General features: G+C 46.4%; 2 protein-coding genes across 2 annotated transcripts in view; one reads left to right on the top strand and one right to left on the bottom strand.

Moving 5' to 3' along the window:
• The window catches only part of ATP5MK (ATP synthase membrane subunit k), a 40,307-nt gene extending 28,806 nt beyond the window's left edge, over window positions 1–11,501 (top strand). The window contains exons 3-4 of the mRNA XM_085606688.1: window positions 5,957–6,056; window positions 11,304–11,501. Of these exons, the coding sequence (XP_085462814.1) occupies window positions 5,957–6,049 (93 nt within the window). The 3' untranslated portion in view covers window positions 6,050–6,056; window positions 11,304–11,501. The remainder of the gene's footprint in view (window positions 1–5,956; window positions 6,057–11,303) is intronic.
• Window positions 11,369–13,821, bottom strand: part of TAF5 (TATA-box binding protein associated factor 5) — a 205,516-nt gene continuing 203,063 nt past the window's right edge. Inside the window, exon 11 of the mRNA XM_085606681.1 lies at window positions 11,369–13,723. Coding sequence (XP_085462807.1) covers window positions 13,506–13,723 — 218 coding nt within the window. The 3' untranslated portion in view covers window positions 11,369–13,505. The remainder of the gene's footprint in view (window positions 13,724–13,821) is intronic.

Genomic DNA, 13,821 nt, shown 5'->3' with positions numbered 1-13,821 from the left:
ATTAGCACTTGGAACATAGGAATAATATCACAGTAGCACAAAATAACATGTAGCCGTAACCGGTAAATACTGGTATCGGAAAGTACCACCTACGCAACCCTAACCACCTTAGGAGAAATATTGCGCAGGGAATCAGGACCTCACTAGCACTACCTGTACCAGGAGAAAGCAACAACCACCTAAGTATCACCATACCTGTAGGGGTAATAGAACGTTACACATGATGTATGAACACCTTCAGAGGTTTAGAGCAAGGAACAATTGCGCCAGAACTCATATGCCACCACCTGTGGCAGTCCCCAAGCCAACTGGCCTTGTCCAGGCTAAGACGCCCTGTGTCCAGCAAAGTCAGGGGCAGGACTGTGCAGGAGGCCCAGTCCAGAACTCAGAGGGGCACAACCTAAACGTGGCAGCTGCCCACTAAGTGCTGGGCAACGAACTCAGGCACCGGCGTGCCTCTGTAGCCCTCTCTGGGCTATAAAACAATCGGAATGCCCCCTAGGGCCTTCGTGGCCCTAAACGTTACTGGGGGGCAAAGGGGGAGCGACCCGCTGCCATCTGGGGCCGCTCCGTAAAGAAACCACTGGTGCCCCTTGTGGGTGGAGCCTCGCTCGGCTCTTTCAGAGATCGCCCCATCGTTGGAGCAGCCCCACTATCAAGCGGGGGCTGCTCGGGGAAAGACGGGATCCAGTGCAGTGCCTCGTCCGGCACGCACACGGGAGAGGCATGTTGGAGCGGCCCACTGTAACGAGGGGCCGCTCAGCACTGCACGGGTGCCTCCATCTGGCGACCTCCCCCCTCCAGGCAGCTCTACTCACCAGGCTGCTCTCCAGAGGCGGCGGCGGCACTTCTCATGCGGCGCGGGGCTTCCCTCGCAGATCGGAGCCCCGCGCTGTGCTCTCAGCAAACCCGGGTCTCGGGCTTCCTCTCCTCGCCCGGTCCCTCTTCCGGGACCGGGACTTCTCTGCTGGTGGAGCCTGCGAGGCTCCGGGGACAATGGCGGCACTTCCGCTTCCGTCCCGCGGCCCCGCCCACAACCAGGCGGGCCGCGGTGATTTTCAAAGGCTGCTCGGGCCGCGGCGGTGACTCCATCACGGCTCAGATGCGGGGTGGGCACCCGTAGATAAAGATGAAGCGAGGTGGGCTCTCGCTCGACCAGGCAAATGCGGGGGGGATCCCTACGCTGGGGATTCCCTGCCTCTACGGTGAGGTGCAGCCCGGTGCTGCGACAATCCAGCGCTTCCTAAAAGAAATAAAGCACCCCAGCGCTCCCAGGGCGCTAAAAACGGCTGCCTGAAGTCTCTAAAGTCCTGGAGGCACAAAGAGATGGAGCAAAAAGCTCCCAGCAAAGAGGCCTTTAGAAAGTATGGGGCAATGGCAAAGAATGGTCCCAGAAGTCCTCCAGCGTCCAGGGCATCAGGGGCTGGGCAGGGCCCAGGGAGGCAAGCCTTCCCCTGAGCCCCAGCAGCAGCACGCCCCTGGCAGATTCAAGTACAGAACAAGAACAAGTCCAGAGTGTCACAGCACCCTTTTTATACACATATTCTTGGTCTGAAGGGGCAGGCAGGGGGAGAACCAGCTGGAACTGGTTATGGGGGATTCTTTACACTGGCCAGGCTAGGAACATCAGCCGCACCCCAGGGGGTGGAGCCAGCAATGTCTGGGGAAAACCCAGCCTCATTCATGACACTCAAACCAGACGGTCAATCCACAAGCAGACCCAGGCTCACTCCTCCCCTCACATCAGTATGCTAAACACTCCATTCACCACCGGGCAGACCCTCCCAGATCCTGGGAGCCAGGCTCACCAGCCAGCCCCGGCCAATCATACGCCAGGCACATATTCCACAAATATGCCACTTCCCAAAAGGGGGACTTCTACACTAGACACACTCATACCTCATATACCGTTGCGCAGCATTCAACCTCACGAGTTCATACATACCAGACTTGACCCGGCACACCCTACGCACCGGGAACTACCCAGGACTCATCCATTCCCCATGTATTCCTATGGAAGGGTGGGTCTCTCTCTCTCCTCACACTCACTCAGAGGGGGAATCACCATCCCCAGGTTACATATACCATAAAAACTTCAGGGGCGGACCCGCCAGATGGGCCACGTCCAACAGTGGGGAATGCGAGCCTCTTCCAATCTGGAGACTGCTTGGATAAACGAAGCCACACGCATAAACATAAATGAAACTTGGAACCCACGACTGGGTAATGCAACTCGCCAGAGGATCGGTTTTAGCATCGAAGTCTCAACTAACTTCTCTTAAACGTGCTCGGAAAAATCAGCAAGACAGAAAGCACAACATCTGGGGGGAGTTGACTATAAACGAATATTTACATACACCTAAAAGGCAGTGACTCGGAACGAGAAATGGAAGAGGGACAACGATGACTGCACCAAACAAAAGCAATGCCCCCTGCTCTCGGTTCACCCTTCCCCCTCCCTCTGCTTTCTTGTGAACTAAACTGTGGAAATTGCATTTGAGCGTTCAGTTTTGCGAAAGATACCCCATAGCAGCTACTACCATCTCTACCACTAGTAATCACTACGTTGCGGGTAAAGCTGATTTGGAGCAAGATGTGCAATTTTCTACCCAAAAGAGAACTGCAGACCATTCTGCATTCGTTTTATTTAAGGAAGAAACTGGGGTTATGTTAGTTTTAAAAATGTTTTGCCCCGTTCATGTAGGCATTTGAAATTAGTTCTATTCTGCCGAGTGTTAGCCCATTCACCAGGTCATCCAAACAGGACGTGCCAGCATGGTGAGTTCCAGCTGTGGTGTGCAGGGTGAAGCGAGTTGCTTTTAGTGCATAAATATTCACTCCCAAAACAAGCCTGTTATTACCCGATCTGTAACAAACTGTCAGGAACAAGTCTTCTAAACCTGATGTCAACATCCCTCCTCGCATCGACCTTTTTTGAACAATAGTTTTTTCTAATGCAATCGAAGGCATTTACCAGAACAAGAGTAATCACTTTTAGAAAAGAGATTAAAGTCATTAGAATCGGCTAATCCTGCAGAGCGGGACTGCCTGAAAACAGGGAATCACATGACGGATACAAGCCTTTGTCATCAGTGCATAGAGCATTAAACCATCTATTAGAAGGGGAAGAAAACTCAATAAGGGATTAATGAGAGGGAAAGGAAAGTTTCAAATTGGCTGCACAGAGCAAGAAGTCTTAAGGAGGAGAGCATGTGTGTGTTATTGTGCATTCAAGGCAAACCTTGATAATGAATAACAGAGTAGTGCACTCATTTGACAATTTAGTGCTCGAAGTGTTCGGGAAGCATCTGCCATGAGTTAAGAGTAAGTTGTGAAAGAAAAGTCCACAAGCAAAAACAAGACAAGCCCGGCGGAGCGTGGCGCGCGCGCTGGGCGGGGGAGCGCATTCCAGGCGGGGGAGCGGACCCTTAGAAGTGCACTGCCAAACGGATTGCATGGCGGCACGATGCACGTGCTTGTGCGCGTGCTAGCCATGCAATCCGCTTTTTGGGAGCACTTTTAAAACCCCCTTACAATAGTCTCGCTTTGCGATCGCTTACGCGATAGCAAGGCGAGACCTAAAAAACAATACTTTGACACAGAACTAGAACCATAGCAACTAGAGTAGACGCGCTGTTATGAACTTGACTGCTTTTGACCGGCCCAAGTATACAGCATAACCTCGTACAAAAATTACATCACAACAGTGAGCAAGAAATCTACCTTACTATATTGCGAGAATCCAAACTTTTACAAAATGAATGCTGGCACTAAAGGGAAATGTGAATAAAAGAAGTGTGCCTGTATGAAGTACATTTTTTAAATGTTTGCTGGGGGTGGTTTAAGAATCCAGCCAAAAGGCATATCATTTAAAGTACATTTGACTAAATACCTAGCTGTTTTTACCGAACTCAGTAACCTTAGCACGTTACTATTTCTGACTGGCAACCACTTAATAGTAATACCAACATTACAAGTGCTCAAGGACTATGGTGAGATCTCCTGGGGCTAGATGTGTGCTGAATTGAACAGTTTCCTCCAGTGTTGTCTCATGGTTCCAGCAGTGGGTGACATATATTCCATCACGTTATGTTGTCTCCCTGCATGGTAGGGGATATTAGATCTGCCCTCTCCCCAACCAACAGCTTCTCTCCTCTCTGCACGTCTGTCAGGCACTGACCTCCACTGCATTGGTCCAAAAATTAAAAGTCCCCTGGCGGGCAGACGCTGCTGTTGACCTTGCTTAGAGGTCCAGCACTTCACTCGGCCCAAACAGTGGGAGAAGACTTTACCAAGTCTGTAGCACCCGCTTTCCAAATCTATGAAGCCAGCCCTCTAGCGGGCAAAGCTTTGGGACTTTTCTAACATTAACGAATGGCCTTAGATCGGATAATAATTTCTTGCGAACCCTGTCCCTCCTACCTACTAGTACCCCCTCGTATCCTGTATCTCTGGACTTGGGTGTCAAAGGGGTTGAGGGTAAATAAAGCCAGGTTGTTCCTGCTATTGTACTGGAGGAGAATTCTGAGTTCAGGTACCTTTGTGTGGCAGTATACAAATGTGTAACATGCTGTGGGGTGTAGAGGACACAGTCCCCAACAAATGCACTTATTCAGGCACTGTGCACAGTGGGAGAGGTATTTGGGCACTATACACAGCAGTCGCGGCACGCATGAATGGGGGGGGGGGGGATTAATTTAATAAACATTTTTTTATACTTGCCTTCACCTCTGGGCTCGGACTCGCGCCTCCTTCTCTCTGCTCACGGGAAGCAGAAGAAGGTAGCCTCCCTCTCTTCCCCTAAGCCAATCACAATGCTGCAATGTGATTGGCTAGGACGCCGTCCTTACAGGTGTCTGGGGGGGGGGCGTTTTTCTCATGCAGGCACCTACATGAAGAAAACGGAGAGTGCTATGACAGTCAGCACCCATAACATTGGGCTGGCCACTCCTCCCTGACCCGCCCCCAACCAGGCATACCCTTCTTCTGCTTTCTCACAATGCGAGAATCCGAAACGTAAAATGCTATTTATACCATTTTACGTATCTGCTTCTCGCACTGCGAGAAAGCAGTGAGGCGACGCTCCGACGCCCATGTGGAGGAGTCGCCCCACTGCACAGTGGGAGAGGAATGTAGAGTTAATATCTTGGCTTTAACCAAGCATACTCTGAATGTACAGAGGGGACAGTGGGCCAAAATGGCAGAGGGCCCTGGAATACCCCCAAAAATCTCAGGTAACGCACGATTCCGGTACATCCAGTTCTGTATCTTGCATAGACATTACTTCCACTTATGGGCTACATCCCCGTAGTCGGGAAGTCCTCTCACAAGGTACTATTATCAGATACTCCCGTTGGGCAGAACAAATAAATGCAATAGCAATGATCTGTCTCACGTTTCCTTCCAGTGTAGATCTAGGTGGGTAGGGGTGTTGGGGAATTTTGTACTGTTGATTGACAACACACATGTCTGATATGTTGATTTATGTGATTGTTATGCCCTGAATATCCCGACCCATAAGTGGGTCAATAGCGGTACTTTGTTTTGTATGAAAAAAACAATACAATTGTGTTTAAAAAAGAAAAGAAAAAAGATGTAACATAATTGCTTAGTTTCAATTAAGATGAGATACCGCCGAAAAGCAGGTAGTCAACATCATATTCATTGAACTTATCTTGAATGGCATTACAATGTTTTTTTTCTTGTGCTGCACAAAATATCAACTAAAATACTTAGTTTAGAAATGGGTAGTTGTCATGAAAGTGTACACCAGTTGGCAGAGACACCCCACCGATTTTCAGGGTACTAAAGGAAGTTTGGGCACCGTTCAACATCCGATTCAATATCCAGGTAAAAATTGAAAGAATTGGAAATGTGTGGCATGTTTACCTTTACCGCAGTCAAGCCTTGCCGTTTAAAGGCTGAAGTTTAAACTGTTTTCATTTGCTTTCCTTAGTGTGTTCTGGCAACATATGCAAGCATTGCTGCGCTCGTTCTGTTTTTCAAGCTGAAACCTAAGAAGCAACCCAAAGCTGTGACTCCTCCATAAATTTGTGGTAAGAGAACGTTAATTCAAGCCAAAAATACGGCTGCTAAAAGTTTAGTAACTAGGCAAGGGTGTACTTGTATAGTTTTTTTCCCCCTAGCCCCAAATTCTGGTTTTTGTTTTGTGCATAAATAGTAGTAGTTCACTTTGGAACAGAAAGGTCTTTGAAAAGAATTCTGGGGGGGGGGGGGGGGGGGGGCGGTGGTACAGCAGGGCACTGTTAAATGGAATAGTTATGCTCTACGGAATGCAGCCTGCCCGACTTAAATACCTTAACAATGTTGACACTTCTATTAAAAGGCTGTCGTGGTCATGTTTCTGTTGGGGTTGAGCAAGGCTGTTAAGGGCTCAGCACAGCTCTGCCTCTGGTCATTGAGGTCTGTCGAGCCAAGCCCTGATGTTCCTTCTGAGCCTTGCTCTCAGTTCTGATTATTCATGCTCCCAACACCCATGAGCAGAAGAGGTTGCAGGGACTAGCCAGTGCATTGCTGGCTTTAAAAGTTTATTTTTCGAATCCCCTATTAGATTCACCCATGTGCAGCCAGTGAGCACTGGCCATGGGTGCTTGCCCCCCAGCCCCTCCTCTCTTGTCCATGTCCTAGCCCCAACTGCCCACTCTGTGTGCTTGCACTCCAGATGCTCCCGCCAATCCTACGTTGTCAGTGTGCTCGCCTACCCTTCATTATCCTTGTTTGTCCCAGTTCCTTTGACACAACCTCCATTATCCGTGATTGCACCGACCTCTCCCGCATCATCTCTGTTGTCCGTATGCCCCCCCCCCTCCTTCCGCTGGAATGGGTGGGTGACTAGACAACACTTGGGGAGGGCGGGAGGAAGACAGACGAGAGGAGGTGGAGCGGGGCATATGGCAAAAAAGGTGCTCATGTCCTTTTTTACATTAAAAGAAAAAGCAGGGCGTGCATTCTCTGGCAGTGTTATACTGCTTTTTTTTAAATTTGTTTTAGCCATGCTGTTGTAAAGAATAGCTACAAAACATTGTCAAATTAAATAGCTCTGATTGGCGAGACCTATTGGCTTGGCCAATGCTTGTTTTTTCATGGGCGAGCACACTATATATTGCTCAATGTGTGTTTTAGGGAGGCTTCTCCTGTGGGTGTTTGATTTGATTTGTTTTAGGGTATGGCACGGAGTGTGTGTATACACCGATAAAAGGCACTGTGTATCTGCATCTTATGGAGACTATCCTGCATGTGTTTATTGGTAGGGAATGCACCTGAGTGTTCTTGGTCTGCTTCATATAAAAATGATGTCCTTCACTTCATTATTTCTGTAGGTGGGACCATTGTACTTGGGAGCTGTATCTGGTAGTGCTTAATCTTTCAGACATTTTACTTAGGGCTCTCTTAGTGTGTTGAAAGGTGTACTGAAGTCGGCGCTCCATTTGGTAATGTGGCCTTAAAGGCCTCAATAGTTTCCTTCCTTGGACTTAGTTTCCAGTTATGAATATTGCGGATCTTTGCTTGTTGTCACTTTATTGGTCAGTTTTTAAATTGGTGACAGCTTGGTTTGTATCATGTATCTTCTGGGCTTGTAGTAAAAAACTTACTAGTGAATAATATTACACAGCATGATCCTTCAGAGAGACACTAAGAAAACAAGGACAGTCTATGACTAAAAGTGAGGTCAGTCAGCATGTCGGGCCACTCCAGCATATTTGTTGCTGCTGGTATCAGCAGAGGATGAAAGGTGAATTTTCTCTGGCTTTTGGAAAAAAACAAATATGTGGACCACTTCCTTGGTGCAGCAATGAAAATACTCCCCCCTCTGACCCACCGATTTGTAAATGTGGCCCAAACCTGGTGGTACTAGTGTGACTGCACCTGCTGCCAATGATAGCGCTCCAGGGTCATGTTCTGTGTTGAAATTATTTGATTGAATTCACAAAGCCGAATACAAGCAGCAAAAGTAAAGAAGGGTGAATAAGTGTAATGCATATGAATCCAGCAATAGAAATGGGGAAGGGACCAGTATAACAAGTAAGAAAACAATGAGAGGGGTGGGGGGATAATGGAGGGTGGCCAAACGGGTCTGTTTTCCACTAGGAGGGGGGGGCGGGGCGGTGGCAGCAGCAGCAGCAGATAGAAGGAACTCGGCCCCATCCATCAGGTTATAGATCACCTTGTAGGAGGCAGTCCTGAACGTGTCCGTGAGCAATTTACTGTGAGCTGGGACCTTTAGAGAGCACTGGTGACGTAGAATACAGATATTGGCTGTCGTGAGGGCAGCATGTTAGTGAGGAGGCAGTGTGCTTGATGGGCTAGCTGGGGGAGGCCAGCCAGGTCGTGCAGGAGGAGCAGCTGACTTCATAGTGGGGCGGGTATAGCCAGTGTCTCTCCTGACGTGGATCCTACTGCAGGCCAGAGGACAGACCGCGGGTCTTTCCGCTCGAAGGTGAGCCACGTAACAGGATGCATGATTGCATCTCCAACAGTAAGAGTGGGGCAGCAGGCTCATGGCACAGAGCCATGCCCAATGCCAGCCCTGCAGAATCCGAAACCAACTGTACTTCATGGATTATGCCATATGGGTGCGTCATAATGAAGGTAGGCAGGCATCCACCGAGAGGAGCTTGTGGGCCAGCGCCCAGGTTCTGTACATTCACTGGACCTTAGGGTTCAGGGCGCCTATGGGTAGGTAGAGGGGAAGCGGCCCTGATGAGCCATGTACGAGACGATTTTCAACTGTCACCCCTAATAGGGGATCCCAAACCTGGGTACGCCTGAATGCCATACAATATATACAGGAGAACCATACAATAGTGCTCCACAGAAGGGAAGCCAGTGTTTCTTACTGGCTAAATGGGTTCTCAGTGACCCACAGACTAGTGTCTTCATGGCCTTGTCCATTTGAAGTTTTGAGAGTGGCATTAGCAGAGCTAGCATCCCCAGTACATAGGTGAAGCGGTTGAGGGTTATTATCCCCGCAGAGGGACAGGTTCAGGTGTGACCACTTAAAATCGAGCCGCATGCGCTCCTTGATTGGATTGAGGTTATCCTCTTTCATGTGCTCCAGGCCCCTATTAACACAGACACTCTGGTATTTTAGACAAGCAGCCTTCCATTGAAACGGGAATCAGGCGACAGTAGCACAGGTGGTAACTGAAAAGTGGTAGGGCCTCGCTCTTACCCAGTTGGCTCTGTAACAAGATATGGGCGCAAACGCTCCCGTGGTCTTCAAAACCGCAGTGATGGAATAAGGCAGGGCCAAGAGAGTACGCAGAATATAGACTGCATACAAGTATAGTTTAGGGTCTGCCGGGGGTAGGGATGCCCACGATCTCAGGGACAGAAGGCTGGCTCCATGGTGAGAAGGAAGGGGGGGGGGGGAAGAGAGGGGACATCCCTACCACTCCCCGGCGAACCGGGAAGGGGTCGGAGAGAAAGACCCACAAATTACCTGTACCGTGGGGAAGTCCTAGAGCCAATGCACTTTGGAGATGAAGCCCGCATCGAGGCTGAATTCCTGGAGCGCTGCTAACAGGTTGTCCCACTCTATCCTGTCGAAGGCCTTCTTAGTGTCCAAAGACAGAGCCAAAGCCTCCTTCAGCATGTCCACCACTGACCATACGATATGGGCAAGGGACCGCAGGTGGTTGCGGGACAAACCCAACTTGAGAGTGGTGGATGAAGGAGGAGAGTACCTTCTTGAGTTGTGCAGCCAGGATGCTGGCCAAAATTTTAAGATCCCCGTTGAGGAGGGCAATGGGTCGGTAGCTACTGCAGAGTAGAGGGTCTTTCCCGGGTTTGGGGGATGACTGAGAGTAGGGCTCTGTTAGAGACAAGACCCAGGAAACCTACCTGATCGGCCTCGGCCAACGCCTCATAAAGATGATCTCCAGTTTGGTCCACCTGTAGAATTCAGCAGGAAAGCAGGCTTCCCGTTGGCCACGTTTTAGAAAAGAAAACGAACAAAAAACTCACTAGAAGTTCCTCCCAACTCTGATGCAACGTCATTCCGAGTCCAGACAGCAGCACTGCACTGCCTTATGCTCCCATTTGTATATTACAAGGCAACTGCCAAACGAATGATTGTAGAACAGAATGGGTACACAATTATGACGGCAACTGCTACTAGAATTATGTTGTCTAAAAAGTACGGTGTGACTTTTTGTGCTGTTTGTGTCATTAGCTACTTCCTCTAGTTTCATTACTTGCTTTATCTAACTTGCATAAATTTAAAACGTTACTTCCATCATCAGTTAGCATGGATGGCTTGCCTTCTCTCCATTTGTATTTATGGAGCTTTTCAGCACGCCACAGCAAGAGGCTGTGAGAAACCAGCCCTTCCGTTGGTTCCTCTAAGATCAACAACACATTTTACACTCCTTTTTTGCCGCCCTGTGCTCACTCCAGTTCATCAAAGCTCTCCGGGTGCTCTTCAACAGTCGCTGGTCCGACCAAGATTGATGACTTTTGCATCCTTCCCGCTCAGCTGTATATTCTGAAAGGTAGGTGGGGGCTTAGTTCCCATCAATTCTCCACTTGCCATTCATCCATCTAACTTATAGAGGATGGAGAGCAATGCAGTGACACAAATTGTAAGGCTTGTTTAAAAGAGAAGAAAGTTAAAATAGTTTTCTCGGGCAAACAGCCCTACAGTGTGTGTTCCAACTCCTCTAGGAAATACTCATACATGGAATTACCCAGTGTTAAGAAGGCAAGCCAGAATATGGTTAGCAACAATATTGAATGAAAGTTGTTTGAGGAGAAATGGGTCAACATTAAACCTTTTGCCACCTCTACTTGTACAGGTAGAATATTTTTCTAAATGTCAGTCAAGTACCGATTTCTACCCTACACCTGCAAATATCGAGCAGTATTTTGAAATTGCCCAGTATTCGGGATTCCCAAAGACGTGGTTGTGACTATATAGGAATGTCCCATTTTTCTCTCAATTAGTCTTAATGTTCTTTTCTGAAGGCCTGCTGATCATATCGGCCACTGGCAACAACTACCGATCCGTGCATTAAATAGAAAAATAAAAAAGTTTCCCGAATGTATTTTCTCTAGGCAGCTATCTCCGTATATGTCCAGAATTATTACCATCTTGTAATGTGAGAATATACATTATCAGTAGTGGTGTTGTCAGAGGATGCTGCAAAATGTGTGAAGCCACTTGGACAAGAATGGAATTCTCAGGGCAGACAATTGTGGTATCTGATGTGTAGAACATGAACAGTGGACATGAAACTGAAAAAAGTTAATGCTTTTTTTCCCTTTAAATCTTGTCCCACCAGGTTTGCAACTTCATGAACAGTGGATTCCAGTGAAAAAAAGCAACATCTCATTGTCAAGGACCATAAACAGTGACAATAACTTGTGTTAACTTTATTTACAAAATGTCAATATAAAAGCTGTACAAAATGGCAGTGATTTTGTTAGTCACTGACTTTCAAGATTCTTTTCGGAGGAATCAATAAATGTCATATATACAATATGGTTGTAGTTTCATCCTTGTGGAGTTGTATAACATTCACGTTTTATTTTAGATGCCATACGTAGCGTGAGCAAGAACTATGTAGGTTGCAATCAAATTGCCACCAACATTCTGCCAACCCACAAATGTTTTATTTACTCACCCCTTTTAAAATACTGAGAGCAAATCTTTGAAGAGCTAATGTTTATAAGTGTAAAATCTCAGTGCTGAGGAATCCGATCAACATATTTCCTTTGGTGTGGAGGACAGAAGAACCCTACATTTTTCACTTGTTCCACAGCTGGTTGAAAAGACTGCTAATGAATAGTTATGCGGTTAAGAATGTATTACTGTTAGATACTTTCAACAGAATGGCCACAGTCAGACTTTAAACAGACATTATGGTAGTTTATCTTATGATTATGTAACTCTGGTGTAACACCACGGAAAGCTGTGCTAGAAGAAGGTCAAAAGGCACTTCTGAATGGTTCATCATACTTCACACACATCAGAACCGTAAAAAGATAATGGGTCCTTTTCCATACAAAGACATCTTTACAGGTTTCTGGTCAACACCTCAAGGCGTCTGATGTGCAGCTTCCCAAAATCCAGTGACGGTCCTAACTACACAGAGTACAACGTTTTGTATTTGTACCAATGAAGCAAACTAACATTTGCTGTTGCTAGCAATTGGATGATAATATAGTATCCTAGTACGTGACCAGGGTGTTTTTTTGTGACCCGCTGTTGAAATTCGATGTTTGACAAGCTAAACAGATCCTACATTTAAGTGTTTCTTACTTGAGGAATCCTCTCCTTGCTATCTGCCATCAAACAGAGACAGCCCCATCGTGGTCTCATCCAAGGCAGATTATGTGTACCCACTCTTTGACACACATACTATTACTAGTCGTTCACCTGTTTGTTGTAAAAGTATCTGCAATTCTGAATGCCTTAATCATTGTGGGCAAGAGGATGTTCACATTTAGTTTTCCAGTTGTGCTTACAGTACATCCTCGTACTTAACAAAAATGTAATCATTAAAGGGAGCGAGACAAAATAGCATCTTGCGCACAAGAAATGTCTGCCTGAAAAGTACTGAAGCAGTCTTTTTAACTGGAGGTTGTGGCCACTTTCTTAGCACTGAACTCTTTTACTTAGTGCAAAAACAAATCAGAACTATCCTAGTAAATCTCAGAACAAGAATGCAAATTATTAATCGTAAAGGCACCATGTCGGGGCATTGACCTTTACATCACAGTAATTCCAACAAATCCACTCTTTAACAAATAAAAAAATTCAGGTTAATGTACAGATCACACACCACTTTCCTTCGTGCTGCTTTGAACATCGTATTCTGAAGCTTATTTTTGCTTTCCCGACATGAATTATGTGGCTATCTTTTAACTAAATCTGTTACAATTAAATAGACCACAGTGATGGGTATTTTCTCATCAATAAAATAGCTCTACTTACTGACAACTAGGTGGTGTGGTTTTAGGTGGAAGTGAAAGAAGGCTGAGTGTCTTTATTCATCTGTAGTTTATATTCACCAGTAATGTATTTAATGAAAAGACCACTAAAATGAACAAGATACTGGATTTGAAAATTTTGTTGAAAAAAAATTCAATCTCTTTATAAAAAAAAGTTAGTCTTTAAATGTGGAACACTTTTCTTTTTTTCCAGTCGCATAATCTGCAGCATGATGATAATGCCCAAATAATCAAGCAGTGGCTGAAAACGACATTGTGACTAATGACCTCACCACAATAATCGTTCAACCACAAAAACTTATTTCAACAAACAATGTGTATGAAATTGAAACATAAGAAACTTACACCACACTATTAAACATTACTACTGAAGACATGACAGTATCAGCCCTAAACTATACTGAATGAAGTAGTGGGTACTAGGAAGCAGTGGAAGTCACTTTTCCTTGTAACTTCTCTTATATTCAGTGAGGTTCTTCCACTTGGCGAGTGAACTAGATTAAAAAATCATCAGACTTCATTGTTGGTGATCACTGTGGACTATACGCTCCAGCAGCAAGAAGCAAGTTTCTACGAGTGAAGTGGAGATGTATTACAGGCGTTGATTTGGTCATGTATGCACCCAGCAACAACTCATGTGAATTGTCAAGTAGGTTTATGTGTCCTGTTGATGTGGTAAAATCATCAGTTTCCAAATCTTCGAAGGCTTTTGTAGAATCCCATAAACGTACTGTGTTATCCATTGAACCTGGCAACAAAAACAACATAATTTAGTACTTACAACGCACTCCAGGTCAAAAATCCACTAAAATCTAGCCGACTACCAATTTTTTTGGTCCATCGTGC

The sequence above is a fragment of the Triturus cristatus genome, chromosome 1_2 (genome assembly GCF_964204655.1).
Source record: "Triturus cristatus chromosome 1_2, aTriCri1.1, whole genome shotgun sequence".
NCBI classification, from domain to species: Eukaryota; Metazoa; Chordata; class Amphibia; order Caudata; family Salamandridae; genus Triturus; species Triturus cristatus.
The sequence above is the reverse complement of the archived record's forward strand: the minus strand, read 5'-3'. Positions and strand labels throughout refer to the sequence as shown.